We start from the raw sequence: 22,559 nt of genomic DNA, 5'->3' as shown, positions 1-22,559 counted from the left end.
TGCGTACTGTGCATGTCTGCATACCGTACACGTGTGCATGTCTGCTTACTGTGTGTGAATGTCTGCGTACTGTGTGTGTGCATGTCTGCGTATTGTGTTTGTGTGCATGTCTGCGTACCATGCGTGCATGTCTGCGTACTGTGCATGTCTGCATACCGTGCACGTGTGCATGTCTGCGTACTGTGTGTGCATGTCTGCGTACTGTGTGTGTGTGCATGTCTGCATATGTGAAGCATGAGGGAACAGGCTGGCTGTTGTATACCTATATTTTTCTGCGGTATCTGTGCATCATGAATGTATATATTAAAGGGGCCCACTGAGACTCTTTCGCCCGGGGTCCATGAAAACATGGAACCGGCCATGGGATCCTCACAAAAAATTGCCACAAAAATCACCCAGAAAATGCTTAAAAGACTCTTCCTATTCATTTAAATGTGAATACTCTTTGCTATTCATAGGAGTTTTCTGAGCTTTTTTTCCACTTTAAGGTTTTGCAAACACCTGGAGGAAAAAAAGAAAATGAATGTCAGTTCTTGATGAAATCGGCTCCAAACTAGGCACTGTCCAATCAAAAGGCGGCAAAAAGTTCTCATAAACACTTTGAAACAGCTTCAAGAATTGGTTCGCTCTCAGCGATAATGTTGCAAAAATAAATAACTTTCCATGTTTCACCATGTCTACAGTTCCTTCCCTCCCTCTGGCATGCAACCATCCTCCTCCTCCTCCTCGTCCTTTGTACAATGTCCTATGAACCTGCCTCATCAGAGCAGGATCTTCCGCCTGTCTGTTGCAGAAAAACAATCCAGCCGAATGTAGCAGAGCTCGGGCTGCGTATCGACCATGTCAGCCCCTGTATTCCTTGGACTGCTGCCATTTAGTGCCTCTGATCTGTGCTCTTGGGCCGCCTGGTTCTGCCTACTGTTCGTGCTGGTAAAAGGTTGGAGGCTTTATCTAAAATGGAGACAGCTTGTTAAAGCTTTTAGCCCATTTGAGGGTCCCAAGCGTCACTGGCTGTATGGCAATGCTCATGAGGTAAGAGGCGTGCAATGTGATGAACTTCGTGGAAGATTTTATTTAATATTACCATACTGATTACCTAGTAATTCCATAAACAATCACGCTTAATTTATGAGCAAAATTGCAGAAAAATTACATTAATCTGGCATCTAAGAATCCAGAAAGTCTGATGGGACTTTTCAGTGGGTAATAATTTTGGCACCATCTTGGCACTTTAACTCCTTAAGGACTTTGTGATTTTTTTTGTTTTTGCACCAGTGTTTTTTTTCCTCCACTTATTCCAAGGGCCAAAACTTTTTTATTTTTCCATCGACATAGCCAGATCAGCCGTAGTTTTGTAGTTTTGTATGACAGCATTCATCTTTCCATATAATGTGCTGAAAATGGGAAAAAAAATGTTGAAAAAAAATGCAACGTCGCCAGTGTTATTTGGGTTTTGATTTTCTAGTGTTCATTGAGTGGTACTAATGGTGTGACGACATGATTCTCCAGGACAGTTTGATTACAACAATACCAAATTTGTATAGTGTTTTTTTTATATTTAAGTGGTTAAAAATCTTCTGAATTAAAAAAAAAAAAAAAATGGTTTGTGTTGCCATTTTTTGAGACCAGTAAACTTTTTTACTTTTCCGTTAACTGAGCGGTTTGAGGGCTATATGACTGCCAGAGATAGCCAAGCGCTCTACTTGGCTATCTCCAACTTTCCTGACGGCAATAAATGGAGCTGTTTGAGGGCTTTTTTTGTGTGATAAGCTGATGTTTTTATTGATACTATTTTTGGATAAGCATTCAGATATATTATTAGTTTGGGTAATTAGGTATGCATTTTTTGGGGCCATCCTGGATTTGTCACAGTAAAGTTTGGTAAGCATGGGAGTGGTTTAGCGCCGAGGGTCTGAGTGCAATTGGTCCATGTGAAGTATCTGGTGACAGTTATGCCGAGGCTTGTTCTTCGGGGGAGTGTCAGTGGTCTTATCTGGGAAAAGAGTGATGAGAAGCTTGGGGTAATGCTGTGTATTGGGTCACCTAGAGTAATGTGGAGAACCAGAGGTGAGAGGTGCCATTGTGGTGAGGTCCAGCGTGGCCTGTGGAACGTCATCGCGGAGTAGACTGGGAATCCTTCCTCGAACACTTCTTCTTTCAAGTCACAAAAAAACTCTAGTATACGATGTCTCCATTTTTTTGTCTTGGTACATAAAATCAACTGTTTCCTGTTATCAGCTATCGGAGAGACTGACTGTAATTTTGGTGGCATGACTGACATGAAGACTGCACAAATCATTGTTGTTTATGGTGACTGTCTCAGTAATGACAGCCTGTCTGTCTTTATCCCAACCATAGTTCCTTCAGAATGGCAATGACATGGCGATTATGGTTCGTTACGCCGAACAATACCCGTACGCCTATCCACTGTGGCTGGGAAATTTCTTTGCAGCCCTGACAATATGCCACCCCGATTACGCAAAGGCTATCCTGTCCAGACAAGGTAAGAGCCCTTATCGATCATCAGCCTGCTGAACATCTTTCTTGTATCAACTCAGATAATTATCACCAATCCACAAGACCCTCACCGATAACAAGAACAGGTCTCCGAATTGTCCAGTTTGAACAGAGCGATGACCTAGACATCGTCTATATGACTGCCAGAGATAGCCAAGCGCTCTACTTAGCTATCTCCAGCTTTCCTGACGGCAATAAATGAGCATGCTTCTTTTGATTTATTAAACTTGGGTGCTCCAAAGCTCCATAACTTGCTACGTTGAGATAACCCTTTTAAATTTTCTTAAAGAAACACAGTAGGCAAAACTATGGGACCTGCAGGTTTGCTTGAGGGCGCAGGTCACTTATACTAGATGCCCACAATGTGGCATTATGCAGGTTCCTTATAAAAATAATTCCCTAGTATAAACCGCAGGTTCCACCGCACCTCGTGAAACTCAACACAGCCAGCCAAAGAGTCACCATTCGGTGAGTTACTGTACGAGCAGTGAGATTATGAACTTCTCTGTCATGTTGATTCACTAAAAAAGTTTAAGGAGGGCCTGGATGCCTTTCTTGATAAATATAATATTACAGGTTCTAGGTACAAGACTCTGTGATGGGAAGTTGATCCAGGAAACTAGTCTGATTGCTGTATGTGGAGTTGGGAAGGAATTTTTCCCCTAATATGGGGCAATTTACATTTGCCCTAATGGACATAAGTTTTTCCCTAGATAATACCCCTGGGAGCATTTGACTACACGCTTACATACTACTGTGTTCTTCAGGGGCGGACACAGACTGTAGTGGGCCCCTGTGCAAGAAATTTTTGGGGCCCCCCCCCCTGCGCTTCATAAGGCAACAAAGTTATGTAAACATAACCCCCCCATGTGCATCTCTCGCCCCCCCATGTGCATTTCCCCCCCCGTGCATCTCTCATCCCCCCCATGTGCATCTCTCACCACCCCCATGTGCATCTCTCACCCCCCCATGTGCATCTCTCACCCCCCCATGTGCATCTCTCACCCCCCCCCATGTGCATCTCTCATCCCCCCCACTCCTAGTTAATTAATTGTATTTAAAACAAATAAAACTTGTTATACTTACCCCCATGCGATCCCTGCAGAATCCTGGCGCTCGTCCACGTCGCTGCCACCAGGCTCTCCTGACGTTCGGCCATGTGACAGTGCCACATACATAGCCATCAGCTTTTGTTTTGGCCAAAAGATTTTTAAAGCCGCCACCACGATAAGGTAGACTCTTCTGGCCGGGCCCTACTCTAACCTATTAAAATTTTCTTAAAATATCCAATACTCTTTTTAGATATATTTTTATTTAGTTTTCTCTAAGGGAATGTGTCATATACATTTTTTTTTTAAATGACCAATAATACCACATACAGGGAATACCGCCACACCATGACCAGACCACATATTACCACAACATAGTGACCGAATAATACCACACCGAAGGGGGAAAAACTGCCACACCATGACCAGACCACATATTACCACCACATTACTAATATTACCACCACATTACTAATATTACCATAAGTGTCATTATACACGGGAGCTCTATACATGGTATGTATAATGTAAGTGTCCAGGTAATCTAGTGATCACCAGTGACATTATACACAGGAGCTCTGTATATAGTGTCAGTGTACAGGTAATACAGTGATCACCAGTGACATTATACACAGGAGCCCGGTACATAGTATATAGTGTAAGTGTACATGTAATGCACTGACTCACTGGTGACGTCTCTAGGTGAAGTCCTTCAGCTACGCTTTTCTCCTTCATCCAGCACAGACCGCCATCACGTCTTCCAGCCAGGACTCGTCTTTGCATAAAATAACACAGTTATCTAGAGCACATTCCCCAACTTCTACATTACACAGCTGAATACAGACGTGCATCCACCATCAATATATGGTTAGTTATTATGCAACCTACCATTCCAAATATAAATTGTAATCCACCACGGTGCCCCCATTAACTGTAAATAGGCACTTAATATATAATTTAATTAGAACCTCTACTCTTTCCGCCAATTTGTTACCAGTTACACTCCTGCATCCGCAACGCCCCCTACTCTATACTTCCTGCTCCCCGCATTCATTATTTACATACACCCCCTGCCCCAATTCATTATATCATGTTCGTGCTCTCCCCACCCCATCATCATTTATCATTTACTGTCCCCCACCCCACATTCATTATGTGCAGCTCGTTATCCCCCTACTCCCAATTCCCCCATGTGCAGCTCATTTTCTCCCAATTCCCCCATGTGCAGCTCTCATCCCCCCATGTGCAGCAGTCACCCCTCCATGTGCACATCTCTCATCCCCCTCCCCCACATGTGCCCCTCTCTCATCCCCCACATGTGCACCTCTCTCATCCCCCTCCACCACATGTGCCCCTCTCTCATCCCCCCCATGTGCACCTCTCTCATCCCCCTCCACCACATGTGCACCTCTCTCATCCCCCTCCCCCACATGTGCACCTCTCTCACCCCCCTCCACCACATGTGCACCTCTCTCACCCCCCTCCACCACATGTGCCCCTCTCTCATCCCCCCCATGTGCCCCTCTCTCATCCCCCTTCCCCACATGTGCACCTCTCTCATCCCCCTCCCCCACATGTGCACCTCTCTCATCCCCCTCCACCACATGTGCATCTCCCATTCCCCCACTCCTAGTAAATTGTATCTAAAAAAAAAAAAAACTTGTTATACTTACCCCCATGCGATCCCTGCAGAATCCTGGCGCTCGTCCAAATCGCTGACACCAGGTTCTCCTGACTTCCGGTCATGTGACGGCGCCGTCACATGACCGGAAGTCAGGTGAATCATGAAAGCGCTGCCGCAGCAGCGCAGCGCTGAGATGTCCCGGACCCGGCTCTTAGCATGCGGCCGGGGGCCCCATGAGGAGAGAGACGCACAAGAGGGGGGCCCCCAAGGGGGCCCCTACCGGCTGGGCCCCATACTGGAGTCAGGGCAGTCATACCCTGATGGCGGCCCTGCTGGAGGGGCCCCCTCTCCCTCGGGGCCCCCGTTCAATGAACCGGCTGCACGGGCGGTAGTTCCGCCCCTGGTGTTCTTGTTCTTTTCGATCCAAAAACTCAGCAAAAAGACTTAGTATGCACAGACTCTTAAATGTTCTTTTCAGCTATAATATCTTAAAATATATTCTCTTTTTTTACAGATCCAAAGGATAGCTTTACCTTTAGCTTTCTCACTCCATGGATCGGTATGTAATGTAGTACTAGTTGATTTGCCTGTAGACATTAGACGCTTGTTGATGATTTCATCGGAATACAGTGATCAATTTTATATCTATGTGCACCATTAAACACCCCCTTACAAAAACTTAGACCACATCTTAAAGCCTCACAAAGCTCATTTTTAACTTTTGCGTCACTCAGGGGAGGGATTGCTGGTGTTGTCAGGACCGAAGTGGTTTCTGCACCGCCGGCTGCTGACCCCAGGATTCCATTATGATGTTCTGAAGCCGTATGTCAGACTGATGTCCGACTGTGTCACTGTCATGCTGGTAATTATAAAAAAATATATTTAGCAAAGAACATAGTATTCAATTCGGTAATTCATTCCTGTTCTCTTCTCATTTTTTTAGGACAAATGGGAACGTCTTATTACGAAAGACAGCCCAGTGGAGATTTTCCATCATGTCAGCCTCATGACACTGGACACCATCATGAAATGCGCCTTTAGCTATCACAGCAACTGCCAGATGGACAGGTTTGTCAAAAAACTATAAAACAACCCTTTTTAGTAATAAGAATTTGCATTTGATAAAAAAAAAAGTTATACAGAATTACAAAAACACAGGGGCTTTCTTCCAATAACGGCATCACTTCTATTCACAAGGTGTGGACCAAACATCTTCCAAAAACAGCGAAGCACCAAAGTTAAAGAGGTTGTTAACTTTTACATTGGTGACCTATCCTTATGATAAGTCATCAATGTCTGAGCGGCCAGGGTTCGACACCCGGCAGCCCGACTGATCAGCTGTTATCGGTGTCGGCGGCGCCAGTACTCAATAGCCGAGCTGCTCGTTCTTCTGGTAGTGGCTGAGGCTTGGTACTGCACATAAGCTACCTATTCAAATCAATAGGAGGCGGATGTGCGGTACCCTGCGGTGGCCAATGTAAGGGTGTGTGAGGGACGTTCATATGCCTTTTCCCTCTACAGATAATGTTATGTGGTTATAGTGTGCATAGAATCTTAGGCTAAGCGCCCACAATGCAAAAATGCTGCGAAGCGTTTCTGCATCTCCCTGGCAGAAAAAACGCATGCGGATTTTACATGCATTTTTCCTGTCAGGTAGAAGCGTTTGTGAAGCATTTTTAACATGTGATTTCGCATGCGGGTTGTCAAGCGCTTTTCCAAGCGATTTTAGCATCACTTGGAAAAGTGCTTGACAACTTGGTCACACTATATAAATCCATGCAACCGACATGGATTTATGTTGTGTGACCAAGTTACGATGCTGCAAATGCAGCATAAATAGTAGAAAAAAAGAATAAAAATATTGAAAAATAAAAAAAAACATTATACTCACCTTCCGATGGCCCCTTGTCTCCTGTACGGTGTATCCGGTATCTTCGGTGGCTCGCAGTGGTGTAAAAGGACCTTCCATGACGTAATTTAGTCATGTGACAGGGCACGCGAACGCTGACGTCACCCACCGCGAGCAGCCGAAGAGCCAGCAGCGCCGCCAGGATCAGAAGGAAAGTATATGTTTATTTTTTATTTTAATTCTTTTTTAACTACAACTACATGATATGCACTGCACATGCGGATTTGCATTGCAGTACATGGCAGACCTATCACAAACGATTTTAATGCGTTTTCGCAGCGAAAATATGCCGCAAAAGCGCATTAAAATCGCTTCGTGTGCACATAGCCTTATAGGCACTAAAGTGTGCATTGTAATGTAAAGAATGTATAATGTTTCTTATATAAAACAAGTAGGGAAAGTTTAGGCTAGAGTTTTAGATATAGATAAGCAAAGGGAGAAATGCAGTGGTGGGCACTATAGAACCAGGAAGTAGTTACATACAGGTCAATAAACAGTTAAGGGGTTCAGGAGCAGTTCCAATGTGGGAGAAGCAGAACAGTTAACAAGTGGGAAACTTCCTGATTAGGGTTAGTTAGAGTGAGAGTGGAGAAGGATAGAGAGCAGTATTTGGAGATCTGAGGGAACTAGGAGGACGGGCTGTTCAGCAGCAAGGGAGCGTATTCTTTGGAGCGGACATTCCTGTAACGTTCGGGGCCTATGATCCACCTGAGGCACTGAGAAGCGTGCCTCAATATCTTCCTAGGAGAGGAAGTCGGACAGGGAACCGCATAAGGGAGTTTAGACGGGACTCATGGAGGCTGCAGAGCCTGATGAAGCATCCCAGGGTCTAGAGACGCCAGACCAGGAAGGAATAGCTCAACGCCAGAGGACAGCGGACATCAGAATGTGCTTTAGTATGGACTTTGAAAATGGAAGAATTTGTGTCCAAGACTGTGTGTTTCATTATGATAAAAACGGACAGTTAAGTAAAGTTCTTTATTATAAAACGAATTGGATGTCCCCTAATGTGTTCACGGTTGTTCCTGAAGTGGAAGAACTAAAGAAAGCGGAGATCTGCGACCAAAACGTGAGTGTTACACATCACACACACCGCACAGGAGCTGGAACACGGTTTATTTGTAGGGTGCCAGGGTGTGGGAAAACCACAGCCACTCGCCACCCTGTGCCCCTCACACCACTATCAGAAGACATCGAGCTCCGCAAGCGAGTACTGGCTGCCGCCGCCAATGCTACCAATAACAGCTGGTTGGCGGCGGTCCCAGGTGTCGGACCCCTGCCGATCACACATTGATGATCTATCCTAAGGATACATCATCAATGTAAAAGTAGTGGACAACCTCTTTAATCCATGGACAGATGGGAGAAATCAGCCATGTTTTTCTAATCCTGTACAACTTCAGGAGCCCACTCCATATGAAGCGGTTTCTGCAGTCAATATCGAACCTAGCAACTAAGCGGTTAGACAGAGATAGTGGGCTCCCTCAGTCACCCCATATCCCACTGCAATATGATCATGGGATTTCTAAGAGTTGTTGTACCAGCTGCTGTCCTAATGACTGTTGCGGCCCTTCCAAAATATGACAGGCAATGAAATAGTGTTATTACTCCCAAAATATACAACCCTTGGCAACAATTATGGAATCACCGGGCTCGGAGGATGTTCATTCAGTTGTTTAATGTTGTTGAAAAAAAGCAGATCACAGACATGGCACAAAACTAAAGTCATTTCAAATGGCAACTTTAGGGCTTTAAGAAACACTGAAAGAAATCAAGATTAAAAATGTGGTACTCAGTAAGGGTAATTTTTTTCAGACCAAGCAGAGGGAAAAAATTATGAAATCACTCAATTCTGAGAAAAAAATTATGGAATCACCTTGTAAATTGTCATTTCCAAAACTAACACCTGCATCAAATTCGATCTACTCTGCATCTAAAAAGGAGTGATCACACCTTGGAGAGCTGTTGCACCAAGTGGACTGACATGAATCATGGCTCCAACACGAGAGATGTCAATTGAAACAAAGGAGAGGATTATCAAACTCTTAAAAGAAGGTAAATCATCACGCAATGTTGCAAAAGATGTTGGTTGTTCACAGTCAGCTGTGTCTAAAATCTGGACCAAATACAAACAACATGGGAAGGTTGTTAAAAGCAAACATACTGGTAGACCAAGGAAGACATCAAAGCTTCAAGACTGGAAACTTAAAGCAATATGTCTCCAAAACAGGAAATGCACAACAAAACAAATGAGGAACGAATGGGGAATGGGAGGAAACTGGAGTCAATGTCTGTGACAGAACTGTAAGAAACCGCCTAAAGTAAATGGGATTTACATACAGAAAAGCTAAACATAAGCCATCATTAACACCTAAACAGAAAAAAACAAGGTTACAATGGGCTAAGGAAAAGCAATCGTGGACTGTGGATGACTGGATGAAAGTAATATTCAGTGATGAATCGCGAATCTGCATTGGGCAAGGTGATGATGCTGGAACTTTTGTTTGGTGCCGTTCCAATGAGATTTATAAAGATGACTGCATGAAGAGAACATGCAAATTTCCACAGTCATTGATGATATGGGGCTGCATGTCAGGTAAAGGCATTGGGGAGATGGCTGTCATTACATCTTCAATAAATGCCCAAGTTTACATTGATATTTTGGACAGTTTTCTTATCCCATCAATTGAAAGGATGTTTGGGGATGATGACATCATTTTTCAAGATGATAATGCATCCTGCCATAGAGCAAAGACTGTTAAAACATTCTTTGAAAGAAGACACATAAGGTCAATGTCATGGCCTGCAAATAGTCCAGATCTCAATCCAATTGAAAATCTTTGGAGGAAGTTGAAGAAAATGGTCCATGACAAGGCTCCAACCTGCAAAGCTGATCTGGCAACAGCAATCAGAGAAAGTTGGAGCCAGATTGATGAAGAGTACTGTTTGTCACTCATTAAGTCCATGCCTCAGAGACTGCAGGCTATTATTAAAGCCAGAGGTGGTGCAACAAAATACTAGTGATGTATTGGAGTGTTCTTTTGTTGTGTTTGTTTTTCATGATTCCATAATTTTTTCCTCAGAATTGAGTGATTCCATAATTTTTTCCCTCTGCTTGGTCTGAAAAAAAGTTACCCTTACTGAGTACCACATTTTTTATCTTGATTTCTTTTAGTGTTTCTTAAAGCCCTAAGTTGCTATTTGAAATTACTTTAGTTTTGTGCCATGTATGTGATCTGTTTTTTTTCAACAACATTAAACAACTGAATGAACCCGGTGATTCCATAATTTTTGCCAGGGGTTGTATTAGACTACACTAAAATTGTGCACATTGATAATATTCCAATCTTTCGCCCTACAGTGAGAGTGCTTACATCAAAGCTGTATATGATCTATCATATCTGGCGGACCACAGATTCTTCTTTCTACCATATCACAATAATGTGATTTTTAATCTGAGCCCCCATGGATTCCGATTTCGCAGAGCCTTAAAGATAGTGCACGGGCACACGGGTGAGTGTATCATCTAGATTCAGGATAACTTTCCCCGTTTTCTCCAACCTGTTGCAAGGGAGTAAAAGTTTAGCCAAAGCTGATTTAGGCTATGTTCACACATTATGTTTTTTTCCGCATTTTTTTATGCAAATTTTCAGCTGCATTTTGCAGTACCAGCAAAGTCTATGAGATTTCAGAAATCTCATGCACACATCATGGGTTTTTTTTGTTCAGAATTTTGTGCCTTGCATGTTTTTTTGCAAAATAGAGCATGTCACTTCTTTCAGTGTTTTTTCAGCATTTTTTCACCCATTGGAAGTAATGGGTGGTGAAAAAATGCACCAAAAACGCAGGTGTCAGGTTTTCAGCATTTTTTGTGCCAAAACCAGAATGAGATTTTTTTTTTCCACTGAACTGTATGTACACGCATAACAGAGACAAAAGGGCAGTGAAAAAAAGCTGAAAAAACGCACCAAAAAAAAGAAAAAAAGCAAGAAAACAGCAACAAAAATCCAATCTCCTCCTCCTGGCAAGAGATCAGGTTTTGTTGCAGAAAAAAAAATGCTGAAAAAACCATGATGTGTGAACATAGCCTTAATGTGATATTGATTTTTTTTAGTCTTGAAGTATGCTTATAATTTTATAATTTTTCTTTTTAATTATTTTATTATGTCCTTCTACACATGTTGCTGATCGGTGGATGTTCCGATTTTGAGACCTCCAGCAATCGCTCAAAAAAATCCCACTCTGAAATGTGCAGCTCATCAGGCTGAAGTGCTCAGCTCCTGCCTGAGGGGGCATGGAGCGGTGCACGGGCTCAATAGAGTCTGTGTGCCTGTACACCGCTTTGCACAGGGGCTCATAGACTTTGCATGCAGGAGCTGAGTACTTTGACTTGATGAGCTGTAAGTTTTAGAACTTTTTAATATTTTTTTTGAGCACTTGGTAGTGGTTTCAGGACCTGGACCTCTACCGACTGGCGGCAACTGTAAGGGTAAATATAATAAAAAAATAAAATAAAGATGATAGGTTCACTTTAAGTGCTTTTTGTTTGTAGCTATCGCCTATTGATTACCGCAATGTTTGTTTGCATTAGTCATGAACTTTGAGATGAAGCTAATTCTAACAAATTGGACTTTGCTATTATCCATAATTTCCAGACACACAGTATAACAATGACCTTGATCTAAGGATTACAGACTAGGGCAATAATCTCCATTATTTATGTACAGTACTTACATTTAGATAAAGTGATTCAAGAGAGAAAACAATTCCTAAAGGAAGATACAGAGCTGGAGAAGATCCAGAAGAAGAGACACCTGGACTTCCTTGACATTCTGCTCTGTGCTAAGGTAGACTATAGTATCCCCTGTATTACCCAGACAGGATTACTTTGTAATTTTTTTAAAACCTTCCAGTGCTACTAAAAAATTGCAGCGTGGCATACGAAAAAAGTGCTGTTTATTGCAAGCCCTCTCCAAAAAGAGAAGGGCCCCCACAAACCTTTCTCAATCTGCCAAGCCAGAAGAGATCATACTAGTTAGGAATTGTTGGCCTCCCTTCACCAAACTTTAGGTAGAGCCTGCCCTTCTCTAAACTTCCACCTTGGCTGCCACCTCAGTGTCCACCAGGTGTCCATCGGTGAGTCTCTCTTGATCCTGTTTGTCCAGTAAAAAAACTTGATGGTCTTGTTTAGGTCAACACCCTTTACTGGTCCAGGGATTTGGTGTCATATATGGTCCATGCAAGCTAATTAGGTCAGTTTTCTATGTGCAGCATTGGACCTCTTGTCACACAAGGATGGCGCAGTGATGGACACAGACATGGAAAGAAGAAACTGAAACTGATTTTTACGGAACTTGAGGCAGGAAATTGAATTGTTACAGTCTTCCAAAGAGGCCACACACTTTAGAAAGGAAGAGGACTAGAACTGTGGTGCCACCTACAGGAAATAGCAATCCTACAAGTCAATATCGACCCTTTAACGAGCCTTGTCACATGACTTAGGATAAGAGTCAAATCAGAATCTCTATTTGCAGACAGGTGTTTTGCAGACAAGTGTTTTGGGGGTGTTTGCCCCTCCTCAGTGCAAAGCAAGAGGTCTGATTTGGAAGTATGACACGCTTCAGATTGGGGTCTAAGAGGTCAGGCATGTCATTCTCCACAAGGAGAGATGTTACCCCTTAGACGCTCTGATTTAGATTGTGGCACAGAGTTGTCAGTGGTTACATAACAATCACAATGTAAAGCTTGATGGTTATATTTCAATATTGAGGCACAGAGCTTGGAGGTTCAGGGCAATACAGTGGCACAGAGCTTGGCAGTTACTCAACAGAAGTAGTGCTGTTGCAGAGTGTGACAGTCCCAAGTAGTGCTGTGCAGAGTGTGACAGTCACAAGTAGTGCTGTTGCTTTAAAAGCATTCAGCAACTATTAGAAGTAACACAAGCACAGGAGACAGGAAGTGTAGTGCTCCAGAAGCATCCAGCAACTAGAGAGGTTAACACAGTCACAGGAGACAGGGAGGGTTTTAGCAGAACCCTAGGGGGATTGTGGAGAGGTTGTTTACTGTCTGGCTGGAGCCAAAGAGAAAGGTGGTGTGTGTGTTCTGCATCTGACAGAAGTGCCCCTGCAAGTGAAAAGGATTCAAGTCAGGAATGAAGCTAAGCACAGGTCAGGTAGAGTTCCTGAACTAGCAGTGCAGAGTATTGTCAAGCAGAAAGACTGTAAGAAATGGTGTCACAGGGATCATCTCACTTAGCAAACGCCCCCCCCTCCTCCATCTCACAGTGCTGTAAAGAATGCTGTGTTCATTAATGTGCCTTTGCATTAGAACTGTGTTGTCCTATACTACTGGGAAGACTGTGAACTGCTGTGCTGCTAAGGAAACTGTACCATTTATCACTGGAGCCTGTTGCTCATAAAACTTAACTCGCACTGGCTGTGCGGCTTCTTATTAAATGCTACTGTTCTACTGTTTATGAGGACTCTTGTCAAGTATGTCAGGTCAGCAAGTGAAACAATCTATGTGTCTGTGCCTGAGGGTCAATACCCCTGTGTGTCTGAGAGAAGCTGCAGCACATCGTCTATGGTCGCCCTGAGTAACGGTTCCCCCAGGATTCCAACGAATTCATGTAACCTGTCTCGCCCCTATCTGAACCTAGTGGCGTGCGTGTAACATATAGTAGCGCTGAACTTGATCGTAACCCAACAATATTAGAGCACTGAGATTGGTGGTTGTGGTATACAACTGGAACAGTTTAATTAGCAAACAAAGTTAGTAGTCCACATACTCATATCCAGGATCAGTGTTACTTATAGATGCAGGATGCAATAGAATTTGGAGTCGCACTCCTAGGCCATGGCCCTCTTCTCTCTCTTAGGTCACAGCTTTCTCCCAGTACAGGCCACAATCAAGTCCACCATCTCCTGGGAAAGCAAAGCTAGTTGTCATATGGCACAGCTGCTATCACGTCATCCATTTTACTGTCAGGCTATGCTAAATTCACCAAAGCTGGTTTAAGACTGGACCGGTTGGCATGGTTAATCACTGTAGAGCAGGGTGACTTTTCCAGGGATGACAGCATAGAATAGTCTGCAACCACAGTAATGAATTTCAAGAACCCTCTTTACTGTCAGGCTAACCTCCGGCCTCTGTACCGCTGCCTGCACAAACTAACTGTAACATCCCTGGCGGCGTGCTTGCATGGCTTACCACCTCTCACCATGCAAGACCGCCATCTTACCTATCAATCCAGGTTGCACACTTTGCTCCAGTACCTGCTGTGTCTCTTGTCTGATTGCTTAGGGCGGTGGCGCGGTGACTGCCTGATTCTTATAGTTACTGTGTGCGCACTCCTAATGCCTCCCCAGCCTATTGCTGTGAGTCACTGGATACTTAAACCCCCTCCACCCAGTAGGGGGTGCCTGAACAACACTTTCATTCAGTTTGTTCTGTGCAACTGAGTTGCCAGGTCCTGTCCTGTATCTTGTCTGTTTCCGCCCTTGGGGGCTATACACCCAGGCCTGTTACCTGTATCTGTGACTTCTAGTCTGTCTCCGCCACCCTGTGGGCTGAGTTCCCAGGCTCGTTCCTGTATCTTATTCCTGGTTCAGTTACTGTCTGAACTGTGTCCTAGCCCCTTACCTGTTTCTCTCTATGTCCGAACCTTCCCTTTTCCTGCAGTGTCTGAACCTGCACCTAGCTTCAACTCGTTGTCTCTGAACTTCTGTTTGTGAGTTTTGTGTACACTCACTACTTCATTGTAAGTACCTTGTGTGTATCTGGTTCTGCTTGTTCACCGCACCTGCGGTTTTGCTCCGCTCTGCTTGTCCACCGCACCGGCGGTTTCGCTCTGCTTGTTCACCGCACCTGCGGTTTCGCTCTGCTCTGCTTGTTCACCGCACCTGCGGTTTCGCTCTGCTCAGCTTGTTCACCGCACCTGCGGTTTCGCTCTGCTCAGCGTGTTCACCGAACCTGCGGGTTTTGCTCTGCTCTGCTTTTCTACTGCGCCTGCGGGTTTTGCTCTGCTCTGCTTGTCTACCGCATCTGCGGGTTTTTCTCTGCTCTGCTTGTCTACCGCATCTGCGGGTTTTGATCTGCTCTGCTTGTCTACCGCATCTGCAGGTTTTGCTCTGCTTGTCTACCGCACCTGCGGGTTTTGCTCTGCTCTGCTTGTCTACCGCATCTGCAGGTTTTGCTCGGCTCTGCTTGTCTGCTGCATCTGCGGGTTTTGCTCGGCTCTGCTTGTCTACCGCATCTGCGGGTTTTGCTCTGCTCTGCTTGTCTACCGCACCTGCGGGTTTTGCTCTGCTCTGCTTGTCTACTGCACCTGCGGGTTTTGCTCTGCTCTGCTTGTCTACCGCACCTGCGGGTTTTCTTCTGCTTGTCTACCGCACCAGTGGGTTTTGCTCTGCTTGTCTACCGCATCTGCGGGTTTTGCTCTGCTCTGCTTGTCTACCGCACCTGCGGCTCCGTTCCTGTGTCCCAGTCTGTACTGGTCCCTATCCTGCCTGTGTTCCTACCAGCCAGTACCCGCCTGTCTGCATGCCAGCCGTGCCTGCCAGTGTCTACCTGTCTGCATACCAGCCGTGCCTGCCAATACCCACCTGTCTGCATACCAGCCGTGCCTGCCAGTACCCACCTGTCTGTATGCCAGCCTAACCTGCCTGTTCCTGCATTCCCCGTTGTAGGTCAACAGCTGTGACCGGGGTCTGACCTGGAGTAGCACCTGGTCCCTCTGCTCGGTTCCTCCCTGGTTCACGGAGTCGACTGAGCCGCCGTGTGACCTTGGTCGGACTGAGTTGATACTTAGTTATGCCCCTCCAGGCACTCCTCGGTTCATGGTCCAGTGGGATCACTAATCATGCTCACGCCAGTCAGTCCAGGCGTGTGCGTAACACTAACCGCCCAAGAAAGAACTTTAGCCGAGATGTATACATTTCCTAACTAGCCCCTACTGACTAGCTAGCGCACTCTGATCCTACGGTTTCACAGCACAACAGCCTCTATAAGAAAAAAATAAGAAAAAGAGGCTGGAAATGGATCACTTCTAAGGAAGGATATTGATATGGTGAATGTGGACAACCATATTAAAGCTCAATCAGTCTGTTGCTACCAGTTCCTGACATCCTTAATGAGGTGCCATGATATGAGACAGCTAAAAAACGGAGCGCCAGTGGTAGAGCATGATAAATTCATGCTGGGAGGTTAGGAGTTAAAGAACAATTTACTTCGTAGGGGGGAGAAAGATTCCTATCCCCCCTTTCCATCCTGGTCAGCCTCTCCTTCTGCATGAACAATGTTGGATGCAGTGAATGTTAAATGATGGGCGGAGGTAATTACCAAAAAAAGCAGGAAACTAAAAGGGTTTATTAGATAAAAAGACCTTTTCAACAGAATTAAAAGTCACTTAGAGTCAAATCTACGCGTGTCAGGTTTCCTCCTTCATCAGGATATTAGTTCTGTTAGCAGTGGCGTAACTTGAAACTCATGGGGCCAAAAGCAAAAGCTCCAATGGGGGCCCCAATTATTGCAAGTCTTTAATAGTATTGGTCTTTTTATATAGGCAAAAGAGACTTTTGGGGCCTTTTGGCTCCATGGCCTAGGTGCGATTGTAACCCCTGCACATATTGTTGTTACTCCCCTGCAGGTTCGGCAATTACCACTGCCCATCGTTTAACATTCACTGCAATGTCCATTGTTCACGGAGGAAGAGAGGTTGACCTGGATAGAAGGGGGTAAAGGAATATCCTTCTCCCCTAGGAAGAACCATGCTGTGTGGATCAATCATTCTCTCAGGCTGGCGTTCAACAGCCTCTATGTGACCTGTGCCATCACCCAACTTGTGTGCCCCTCCACTGCCGCTCATAATATATATCAAATTGACATTAATGGCTTGCACGCTGGGCTACAGGTACAAAGGTTGAAAACCTAGTTTGTATAGAAACTCCAAAGTTTGCTATTGCAAGTGGACAACCCCTTCTCCAGTCACCGGGGATCCAGCATCTCTAATTCACCGTAGCCAAGAGCTGGTTGAGTTTAATACGTAACTTGTATTGTTATTATTAGGATGAAAACGGCCAGGGTCTATCCTATGAAGACCTGCGGGCAGAGGTGGACACGTTCATGTTTGAAGGACACGATACAACAGCCAGCGGCATCTCCTGGATATTATACTGTATGGCTAAATATCCCGAACACCAGGAGAAATGCCGGGAGGAGATCACAGAGGTCTTGGGAGATCGGACCACAGTGGAGTGGTGAGAGTCTCTCGTTATCAGCACTTATATACATGATTACTGTCATATACTACATCTGAGGAGGTCAGGGGGCTCGCACCTTTTCTCCATATGTTCCCCTCTCCCATTCTTTGTGCTTTATACTGCAGCTCTGCTTGTTCTTGCGCTGTATTTATGAAGCACATCCCACTTTTTAACAGTTGCCCAACCTGAGTTAAAGTCTAAAGTTCTATATAAAATAACCCTATGGCATTTGCACTATATATCCCATAAAGCTGGACAGATCTCTTACCTGGACCTTCTGTCTCCAGGTGCCCCATTGCATCCCATCGGGTTACCTCTATGTTACATACACCCTTGTTTTTTTGGAATTGCACGAAAATAGAAGAAATATTATGATGAATCCCTAGTAAACGTTGTCTAACCAAAATGTCCTAAATCTTGTCCAGCCTGTTTCCCCATCCTGTGTAAAGCTATCTGTATTCTTGAAGTTATGTTTTATCATTAATTCTGCATGCCAGGGAAGACCTGGGAAAGCTGCCATACACCACCATGTGTATTAAGGAAAGCATGCGTCTCTTTCCTCCTGTACCGGAAGTGATTCGCCAACTTAAAGAACCGATCACATTCTTTGATGGACGGAGCCTGCCCAAAGGTGGGTGACATTGTAAAAAAAGTGACTATTTATCTACATTTAAAAACTCCCAAAAACGGAGACAGCACCGTTATTTCATCAACTAACTTTGGATCGTTGCCCCTATTTTCTTTTGTAGTTTTTGTATACAAGAGATTTTAGTGATCACCTTGGGGACTTTGCACCCATCATTGCATGGAAAAGTGCTTCTTCTATCTATGTATCTATCTATCTCTCTATCTATCTATGTGTTATGATGCTGTGTTTACGTACCGTATATAGTATATGTGAAGAATTTTTGTGTCTTATTTCTACAGGTACCATTGTTATCCTCTCTATATATCTTATAAACCGGTGCCCCAGTATCTGGGAAGATCCAGAGGTAATACTATAATTGTGTAATGGTCCCATCCCTCTCCTATAACTGCATTCTTCTCTACTTAACAGGACCTGGCATTTATAAGTACCCAGTATCTCAGCTAAATGCCACTGGCGCGACCCCAACAGTGGGACAGGTGTTACATGGGATGGTGTTAGTCATTGTGTCTGGAAATGATGTGGGTAGTTCCCCACAGTCCTGGGAAGTTATTATAACATTATATTAAGAAAATGCTTAAAGGGTTTTCCAGTACTTTTGTTGTGATGACTTATTAAAGGTCTTCTGATTCTTCCCCAACAGGTAATGTTGAGGGTGAGAAGGATCCAGCATTTTCCCATCTTTTTGTTCTTCTGGAGATAAACTGTGCTCTGTTGTATCTCTGCACAGTAACTGCAGAGATCGCTGAGGAGAGGTGGGCGTGTTCTTTTCTCTCCTGAATGACACTGCCTGCTTGTGATTGGTTAACCTCATGCAGGGGAAGAAGTGCACACCCACAGTGACAAATCTAATGCCCAGATACATTAAAACCTAAATTTTACAAGTAAATATCCCCACTATGGGGCGTAAATTAAAAAATAAAATGTCTGTTTTACTCAGCTCCGCAGCCACTATGCCATGGTGCGGCCAGTTTAATATGGTGAAACTGGTGAAAGGTCCTCTTTAAGAGTTCCATGTTGCAAACTTGTCCTGAAAGTGTGATATGCGCTGGTGTTCACATTACACATACTGTGTCTTTTTAGGTGTTTGATCCCCTGAGGTTCTCTCCAGAAAATTCTGCAAGACACTCTCATGCCTTCCTGCCATTCTCTGCAGGAGCAAGGTAATGCGAGAAGGCTAAATAAAGAATAGTAACCTGCATAAAGATAAAAAAACACTTGCATGATAATGAATTGATGTTCAGGGGGACTGTATAAATTATCTCTACTGCTAAGCATCCACAGCCCGAAAGGCACGAATGTCTGCAAAACCAGCTCCAAATAGGGTTGTCCTCTGCTGGACCCATTACTGTGTCATAGCATTGCCAATCCCCCCAATGCTGTCTAGTACCCTGATAGGTCATCCCTGTTTTCATTTACTATACATTGTAGTACATGTATCTGTACCTTACAACTTTATATTCTCTCTCCCAGGAACTGCATTGGACAGAATTTTGCAATGAATGAAATGAAAGTTGCCATTGCTCTGACCTTACAGAAGTTTGAGTTACATCCAGACACTAAGAGGGAACCATTGCAACGAGCCCAATTAATTTTACGCTCCTTAAATGGAATACACCTGTATCTGAAGAAGATAAGCTGTGACAAGATGAAAATTATCTAACGTTTTATACATTTCTTCATATCATTTTTTTAGACTTATTTTTTATTTAGAACCTTTCAAGGATACATTTATAGTAAAACTTCACAGTATGAGCTGGATGATTGAGTATGAATATTAAATATCTTACCGAGATCCATATTCTCTGTGTACAGTACACATAAGGTTAAAATATAACATTCTGCCTGTCTACAGCCACCACTAGGGGGAGCTTAGGGGCTTACCTAATACTGTCTTATTATTGAGTTCCATGTATGCAGCTAGTTTCTCTGCTCCCCCTAGTGGTGGCAGCAGACAGCCAGAGTTTTACCTTTTAACTTTATGAGGGAAATTTATAAACTACTTGCAGAACACCCAATGACTTAAAACATCTGGATTTCTCGTATATGACTATGTAATGACTTTTTTTAGAATATGATTGGAGAGTTAGCAGCTACATGGAGATCGTGCAGCTGCAGGAACCAATCCCTGCAATCAAAGATGGCTAGAATCTTCAGGGATGCTTGACAAGTGGTGTGTAAAAATCTGAGTGACTCAGACATATATTCCGATCTGTCCTGTATGACCACACCACCACCCTTATCTGCTGCCATCACTACAATGTCCATGTTCTTAAAAAGTAATGTGATGGCCAATTTTTCATGTGCAGAAAATTATTTCTCATAACAAGGGAGTGCCCACTACCCATCCTGCTTACTTAATATTCTATCTGATCACTTCAAAAGAGCACGAGAAAAAATTAGCAAATAAAAAAACATTTATTGCACAGGCTGCAGTTATTAAAATTGCTTTGAAGGGGTTGTCCAGGCTTGGGACTCAAGTCTGCAGTCTAATTCCAACTAGACGTGTTTGGCCTTGCTCAATTCCCCTGTATTGAAAGAGGCCGCACACGTCTATTCAGCTTGTGATCGCATGTATGCAAATCGCATATTCGTGGTCAAGCACCCGCCCGCTCCTGGGACCGGACAATGGAGTCCAGCAACTGCGGCAACACATGAACACACACAGCCCTAAGGTCAATAAAGGTTTTTTGGATCATAGGTTCTCCAGAAATTTTGCATTAGAACATGGATCTGTGACTTCAGCAAAATCATCATATCGATTGCACAGATACCATGTGACGTCCCAAACAGACTGCGGAAACTCCAACAGCGAGAGGTCTACTGGATATTTAAGTTGGCTTGTCTCGTCTCAAAGGGGCTTACTGGAAACCTGTCGATCCCTTTATGACACCAAAGCGATGCTCCAGAGAAATTATTATTTATTATTATAGCGCCATTAATTCCATGGCGCTTGAAAAGGGGTATACATAGCAAACAACAAGTACAATAGTTTGAACAAAAGTGAGTCAGCGACTGGTACAGGAGGAGAGAAATCATGTTTTGAACTTCTTTATACGTGTCTGGAAGTGCATTGGGGTTTGATGATGCACTTACAGCTCCTAAGCCTCACGCTGTATTCCCTACCTAGCAGCCCTCCCCTGGTTGATTGACAGGTCACTTGCTCTGATATATGGCCACTGACCTATTAATCAGCCAGAGGAGTGTGTTGCTAAGTAGGAAACACAGGGTGAGGATTAGGAGCTGTAAGTGCATCGTCACGCCCCCAGTGCACTTCTAAACACTTGTATACAGAACTTTAAAATTCAATTTCTTGACATCTAGCAGTCTATTTACTGCAGAGCCCCATATTTACTATCAGGAATTCCTCATGTCTCATATATTTATTAAGGGCAGAAAAAAATAAAAAAAATCGGCACCAAAACCCACAAAGCCACTGGTATATAATTACCTGCCACACAGTATATTGCAAACCGGTACTCCGGGATCTCAGGTGTAAACCTGGAAAAAACAGTAGCCAGACAAGTCCATGTAGAAAGAAAGAAAAGGTTGGACTCACTTTGTTTTATTATTTAGACAATTCATATATCTTTGATCATTTTGTATTTTAATATTAGTGTCTCCCTGATTGTTCAGACACAAATATATCTGTTTAAAATAGTCTGGTGTAGGCCAGAGAAACAGAAGTGTGGTTTTGCAGTTCCACGGTTCAAACCTCTGTATTATCCACTTTTAGGCCATTTGTGCAAAAAAAAAACAGCTTGAGTGTGTCGCTCACTGTTCAGCCGCAAATATATATATTTAAAAAAGTCTGGTATACACCAGTAAATTATAACTGTGGTTTTGCTGTTCCACGGTAAAAAATCTCTGTGTTATCCTGCTTTTGGCATTTTTAGCCGTAAAGAAAAACAGTAATAGTGTCTCCTGATTGTTCAGACACCAATATATCTGTTTAAAAGAGTCTGGTATACACCAGTAAATTATAACTGTGGTTTTGCCGTTCCACGGTAAAAAATCTCTATTATCCAGCTTTTGGTATTTTTTGCAGTAAAGTAAAACAGTAATAGTGTCTCCTGATTGTTCAGACACCAATATATCTGTTTAAAAGAGTCTGGTATACACCAGTAAATTATAACTGTGGTTTTGCCGTCCCACGGTAAAAAATCTCTATTATCCAGCTTTTGGTATTTTTTCCGTAAAGAAAAACAGTAATAGTGTCTCCTGATTGTTCTGACACCAATATATCTGTTTAAAAGAGTCTGGTATACACTAGTAAATTATAACTGTGGTTTTTGCCGTTCCACGGTAAAAAATCTCTATTATCCTGCTTTTGGCATTTTTTACCGTAAAAAAAACCTGTAATAGTGTCTCCCTGATTGTTCAGACACAAATATATCTGTTGAAAATAGTCTGGTGTAGGCCCGAGAAATAGAAGTGTGGTTTTGCAGTTCCACGGGTCAAATCTCTGTATTATCCTGCTTTTGGCATTTTTTGCCATAAAGAAAAACAGTAATAGTGTCTCCTGATTGTTCAGACACAAATATATCTGTTTAAA

General features: G+C 43.6%; 1 protein-coding gene across 1 annotated transcript; it reads left to right on the top strand.

Annotated features, from left to right (window-relative positions):
• Positions 1–711: 711 nt before the first annotated feature.
• On the top strand, positions 712–20,430 carry LOC141156953 (cytochrome P450 4A6-like). Its single transcript, XM_073643546.1, has 12 exons — positions 712–1,032; positions 2,359–2,503; positions 5,705–5,749; positions 5,925–6,052; positions 6,134–6,258; positions 10,461–10,612; positions 11,840–11,946; positions 17,165–17,355; positions 17,856–17,989; positions 18,286–18,350; positions 19,088–19,167; positions 19,478–20,430. Exons 1-12 carry the CDS (start codon positions 841–843, stop codon positions 19,665–19,667), a joined length of 1,554 nt encoding a protein of 517 aa, XP_073499647.1. The 5' UTR covers positions 712–840; the 3' UTR covers positions 19,668–20,430.
• The last annotated feature ends 2,129 nt before the right edge of the window (positions 20,431–22,559 follow it).

The sequence above is a fragment of the Phyllobates terribilis genome, unplaced genomic scaffold (assembly GCF_046119375.1).
Source record: "Phyllobates terribilis strain yellow unplaced genomic scaffold, ASM4611937v1 Scaffold_8__6_contigs__length_399053987, whole genome shotgun sequence".
NCBI lineage: Eukaryota > Metazoa > Chordata > Amphibia > Anura > Dendrobatidae > Phyllobates > Phyllobates terribilis.
This window is presented reverse-complemented; position numbering and strand designations above follow the sequence as displayed.

What these genes read in the sequence shown, in the direction of transcription:
- LOC141156953 (XM_073643546.1), top strand. Translation starts at nt 841, where the DNA reads ATGTCAGCCCCTGTATTCCTTGGACTGCTGCCATTTAGTGCCTCTGAT. An exon ending in CTTTCTCACTCCATGGATCG is followed by an intron (nt 5,750 to 5,924) that starts GTATGTAATGTA and finishes TGCGTCACTCAG; the next exon opens with GGGAGGGATTGCTGGTGTTG. An exon ending in TGGACGGAGCCTGCCCAAAG is followed by an intron (nt 17,990 to 18,285) that starts GTGGGTGACATT and finishes TTATTTCTACAG; the next exon opens with GTACCATTGTTATCCTCTCT.